This window comes from Pristis pectinata, chromosome 9 (assembly GCF_009764475.1).
Source record: "Pristis pectinata isolate sPriPec2 chromosome 9, sPriPec2.1.pri, whole genome shotgun sequence".
Lineage (NCBI taxonomy): Eukaryota > Metazoa > Chordata > Chondrichthyes > Rhinopristiformes > Pristidae > Pristis > Pristis pectinata.
In genome coordinates this window covers 25,640,180-25,646,179 of record NC_067413.1, presented here as the reverse complement: position 1 = coordinate 25,646,179, position 6,000 = coordinate 25,640,180, and the positions used below count along the sequence as shown (strand labels likewise).

General features: G+C 39.9%; 1 protein-coding gene across 2 annotated transcripts in view; it reads left to right on the top strand.

Moving 5' to 3' along the window:
* Positions 1-763: 763 nt before the first annotated feature.
* Positions 764-6,000, top strand: part of LOC127574366 (uncharacterized) — a 30,280-nt gene continuing 25,043 nt past the window's right edge. For both annotated transcript variants that reach the window (XM_052023322.1, XM_052023323.1), the window contains exons 1-2: positions 764-1,061; positions 5,151-5,229. In XM_052023322.1, the coding sequence (XP_051879282.1) occupies positions 768-1,061; positions 5,151-5,229 (373 nt within the window). In that variant the 5' untranslated portion in view covers positions 764-767. The remainder of the gene's footprint in view (positions 1,062-5,150; positions 5,230-6,000) is intronic.

Here is a 6,000-nt window from a genome sequence, read left to right as displayed (position 1 = left end):
TGGTTCGCTCGCGACGCACTGCTGTGCGTCCGCCCGCGGCCGCTGATGGTGATTCGAGTCTCGTAAGTACGGGCTGCTACATTGGTTTAATTCCATTTTAAATTATTTACAAACGTGTTAGTCTTTTAAAAGCTATTTTTATCCTTAACATATAATTTTAAATGTTAATTTTGTAATTGCTTACTTCATTTCAAAAAAATTTTAAATGTCTTTGAATGTCAGAGATTCAATAACAGTTAAAATCTTCATAACCTTGAGACCTAGCAAAGCTGTGGTCATGTCACATATGGTTTTGGGGTGATTTGTGAATGGGGCATCTTTACTGCAATATTAGTATCCTGCCATTATTCATGTCATGCTTCTGGGGACTATCTCCAGCCAAACAAAAGCTAACAAATGTCTTAGGGAACAAGGAAACATTGACAATTGTTGCTAGTCCAATATACTTGGCCAGCTTGGATTGTGAAGGCCCAATATTCAAATAGCATTCCAACATTGATTGACATGGTTCAGATGTGAGATATGGCATCTGGAGTGGTCTCCTGATTACTGTATTCCTGAATGTCAAAAAAAAGGGGGAAGATGGTTTGTGTTAATTTTATTAAAAAGTTAATTGCTTTAAAAGTGACCTTTATAGATGGCATTAAAAGAACTGTGTTTTTTCTAAGACATCGTCTCCATCCAAGAACAAGCTGGAGTCTTTGAGAAGGATATTCGAGATGAAGATGATTCAGACACCAAACTTTCCTCCAAGGAGGTGCAATTCAATGGGTAACCTGCCTCAAATTAAGAACATTGACATTGACATAAGGATGCTGAAGGCTTGCTTTGAAATTCCGGTTGACAAAAGTAATTCCCAATGTGCATCAGTGGTGTCAAAGGTCAAAACTGGCCAATCAAACAATGTAATAAATGATGGAAGTCCCAGAACTCCAAGCTCAAAGCCATCCCAGTGCAGGATGAGTGAAGGAAGATACAGCATAGGCACTTGCCCTGAGCAGCTGGAGGAAGCTGTGAACAGGTCATTTGGTATCACTGACCCTGAAAGCACTGTCAATAAGGTAAGCCAGCATTCACTTCAGTAATTCTGATCATTTATTATAACCCAGCATGAAGAGCTAGTCAGCTCATGTAGTTGTGGGGTGTTATGGCCCGGCTCAGATGATGGTTTTATAGTGTGGCAGGCCCTTTATACATACAAGGTCCAGTAGCAAAGGATCAAGCTGGCTCTGGAAGTAAATTCTAGTTTTAGCAAGTACATGTTTATTTTTGCAAACTGATTTATTGTTCTCATACTCTACTGTCAGTGTTGTTTAAGTTTGGTAAAATTGAAGCAGGTTCTCATGTTACATGGTTATGCCCCAAGGGCTTTTGTCTGTCCTATATCCTATCACTGTAATCCTTATCCAACCACTGCTTGTGTGACAAATACATTGTCACAAGCCAAATACTTTTAGCTGCAATGGATCTGCACGTTGTGATTACTACAGCCTGGATATTGCAGGGAAGTCTCAGCAATCATGATGGCATTTGTCTACATTACTCATCGTAACTGAGGACAACCTCTACGTTTCCACACACATATGCATGTGGTGTTCCTGAAGCTGTTGCCTGCTATTTCTGTTTGTTTGTCCAATTGTGCTCCATGGCTGATGCCTCATAACATCCAGTGAGGGAGTTTTCTACCACTCACAGTGGGGAATCCACATGAGAATCCTGTGCCACAGTCAACACAGGATTCTTGTCTGGAATCCCAGCACTGCAACACTGCTCCCATTAATTTCAATAGAAGGCAACGACTGCAATCAACTAAGTAGTAGATAATTTAGATTTTTTTTAATCACTTGAATGAATTTACTTGCTTTTAAATGTACTTAAATGTGATAGTTTTTTCAGAACAATGTTGCATTTTAACAGTTTGAATAGCTTTTAATAGCCTTTACATGGATGATAATTGGCTTTCTGAAATGAAACACAACAGCTGGTTTCCTAATTGAATCTGCCTGTCTGGAAATTTGACCATGTACTTACCATTGCAAATCAAGCTTGTGCAGATGAGCCATATTCTTTATAGGACATACACTGTTATTCCTGGTGTAATGCACATTTAGAGCATCATCAGGGGAAAATAAGGCATGTCCCACAGCACATGTATCATTGGGCACTCATAAACATGATTTCATAGTACTGTGCTCAACAAGGGTACAATTAAAGGTCCCAGTCTGCTGTTGGAAACCCAAATCGAGAAGACGCCCTATTGCTTACCTAACCCTCGCCTTGGTACTGAACCCCAGCCCCACAACTCCACCACCCACTCCAAGCATGCATCATTGAGCATCTTGTTCTGCCTCTTCCAGCCACTGCTCAACTGACAGGAACCCATTCGCCCACTGACTGATCCCCTCTCGACCTTCAGTCACGTACCCACAACCTACTGCAGCTAACCATGGGCCACAATCCACTGATCCGCGATCCTGATCAGTGATTATTGGACGCTGTCTCACCAATACTACCCACACGCCCAACCCCACAACCCTGACCAGTTATCACATGATCCTGACTCACTGCCTCACACCCTACCCCGACTCATTGATGCCCATCACCAAACCTGACCGGTGATCACAAGACCCTGACTCTAAACTCCCCCACCAACTACCTTGATAGGTGCAAGGCCCTGACTCACCACTAATGCACATCCAACCTCATCTGGTGATTACATGACCCTGACACACTGATAACCATCGCCAAACCTGAATAGTAATAACAAGACTCTAAATTGCTGTTACCCATGACCAACCCCAACAATCTGACTCACTCCCTCACCAATCTAGGGCTATCCCCATAACCCTATATTTCCTTAATGTCCAGAAAGCTATTGATCTCTGCTTTCAATGAATACAATGACTGAGCCTCCACAGCCTTAGGAATTCTTAAGATTCACCACCCTGTGAGTGAAGAAATCTCTTATTTCAGTCCTAAATACCTTATCCCTTACACTCAAACTGTGGCCACTTGAGCCAAAGGAAACAATTTTCTTACATCTAACCTGTCTAAACTTTAAGAATTTTTTTAAAGTTGTGATGAGATTACTTGCTGCACCTACATGTTGGCCTTCATTGATTTGTGTGCAAAAATACTTAAGTCCTTTCGAGAATCAATACTACCCAGTCTCTCACCATTTAACAAATACTCTACATTTCCATTACGTGCACCAAAGTGGATAACTTCACATTTTTTACACTATTTATTCCATCTGCAAGTTGTCACCCACTCAATCCACTTGTCAAGATCTCCATCAAACCTCTTTTTACATCATCCTCCTTTTTTTTTCTCACAAACCCACCTAGTTTAGAATTATCAGCAAACCTGGAAGTATGATGTTCAGTCGCTTCTGCCAAGTTCTTGATGTAGACTGTAAAGAGCTGGGGCTCAAGCACCAATCCCTACGGTATCCCATTAGTCACAGCCTGCCAACTTGAGAATGATCTGTTTACTCTCACTCTTTGCTTTTGGTCTGATAACTAATTCTCAGTCTGTGCCAGTATGTCACTTCTAATTCCATGTGCTCTAACCTTATTGATCAATCTTCTGGGCAGGACTTCTGTGAATACTTTCCAAAAATCCAAATATACCATTTCCATCGTTTTTTTTCCCCTTTATCTATTCTACCAGCCACATCATCAAAGAATTCCAGTGGATTAGTCAAACATGATTTTTCTCTTCTAAATCCATGCTGGCCCTGCTCAATCCTATTATTCTTTTCAAGGTGTTCTGTTATTACATCTTCCATTACAGATAGACCTCCCTTCGTACATAACAGGATCAGTTTGTTACCCACCAATCAACTGGAACAACTCCAGGATCTATAGAGTTTTGGAATGTGATGACCAAAGCATCCATTATTTCTGAAGCCAAAACTCTGAGGAAACAACTCATCATGTCCCAGGAATTTATCGGCTTTCAAGCACACTAACTTCCCTGGACCTATTTTTGACAAAGATTTAATTCCTTCAGTTCCTCATTCTCGCTAAATCCTCAATTCTCTAACTAATCTGGAAAGTTTTTTGTGTCTTCTGCAAGGACAGATACAAAGTAATTGTTTAATTCCTCTGCCATTTTCTTACTCCCTATTATAAATTTCTTGTTTGTCGGTAAGTGGCTCACACTTTCCCTCACTAGTCTTTTCCTCTTTGTGCATCTGTAAAAGCTCTCATTTTCTTTCTGTTTCTTATCAGTTCATTCTCATATTCTACCTTGTCTTTTTTTTAATCAATTCCTTGGTTCTTCTCCACAGAGTTCTAAAATGCTCCCAATTTTCAGGCCTACTGCTATTTCTGGCAGTTTTATGGGCCTCTTCCTTGGATTTAATGTTATCTTTAATTTCTCTTATCAGCCAATTTCTCATAATTTGTCCTGTGAATGTTTGTGCCTTAACAGTATTTCTTTTACAACTTGCTCATTATTTCTTTAAACATTAACTGTCGCCTGACCATCATCATGGTGTTCTCCCAATCAACCATGGCCAACTCTACTCTCATGTATTTATGGTTTCCTTCATTTAGATTTAAGACCCTGGTTTTAGATTGAACCATAGCACTTTCAAACTTGGTGTCAACTTCTGTCATATTATGATCACTCTCTGCCAAAATCCCCTTGACAAAATTATCAATTAATCCCTTCTCATTGCACATACCAAAATCTAAAATAACTCTCTTCCAAGCTGGTTTCTCTATATTTCCATGTAGAAAGCCATCTCATGTACATTCCAGGAATTCATCTTTCTTTGATTCATTCAGTCTTGATGCAGGTTAAAGTCTCTCATGATCACTGATTTATGTTACACCCAATGTTACAACTACTATTTTGTGGCCTACAAATAATTCCCACCAATATTTTCTGCCCTCTACTATTTTTTTTAGCTCAAACCAAAATGACCTTGGTTCCACATCGTGTTCTGTCAAGCAAGGATAATATTTTAACTACACTGATCTCTACCCTTATTAGTAGTTCTTATTTTTATTTCCACCTCCATGTGGGACTTTTAAGATCTTGGCCCCTCTACCAAGAAATTTCTTTCTACTCTACTCATTTATTCTACTCATTCTTTAGCTCTCATTAAAATGTCGTTATTTCTCTGCCCACGTTGACAGGAACCAACACTGAATCAGAAGCTTCTCCCTGAAGAAGGAGAACCACAGCAATGGCCAACAATGCTGAAGGAAGAGCTGGGTATGTAGCACCTGAAGCAATATCAAATGCAGAGCATGGGTATGTCAGAGACTATAGCTCACTGGCATGAGGCAAAGCCAACTGATAAGAAAAAGCACCCAATTTTCAGAGGACTGAGAGGAAAGACAAGGGTCTTTCCATCTTGAATGGAGGTGACAAGAAAGAGACACATTATAAATGCTATTTTAGGACATTGTTTCAACCAAAACTGTGACAATAAGATGAAGGACTGTGATGATATTGAGTGTACCAGTTCTAGAGTCCTAAACTTAAGCAAAGACTTTAAGTCTTGTAGTTCTATATTAGTACCCTCACTTTAGGGAAATTATACTATTTCAACCTATAATGCAAAGACTAATTTACTTAACTACTTTAGTCTTTTTTCTGAAGGGGTTTGGCTGTCTCTCCCTCCCCCCCCCCCCCCCCCCCCCCCCCCCCCCGCCCCAACCAAGGTGGGATATTTCCAGCTAATGAAGCAGATTAAATGCAGTTATTTTATTTTAAATGGAGCATTATAAATTTGAGAAGTTAATTCTAACAGAGATTCTAATTCTACAAAGGATTTCCAAACACAATTCCTACAAACTAGAAAAACATACCAATGAGTTGCAGACGAACATGTCATCCATCACAGAAAGAAGACTCTGGGAAGAGATTCTTCTCGGGTCAAGGTTGAGGAGTGGATGTGATGTATTTATTTCTGTAACTCCTCCCCACTCTTACTGCTTCTAATATTTCTTTTTTGCCAGTCATCTAGTGACAACTTCATCT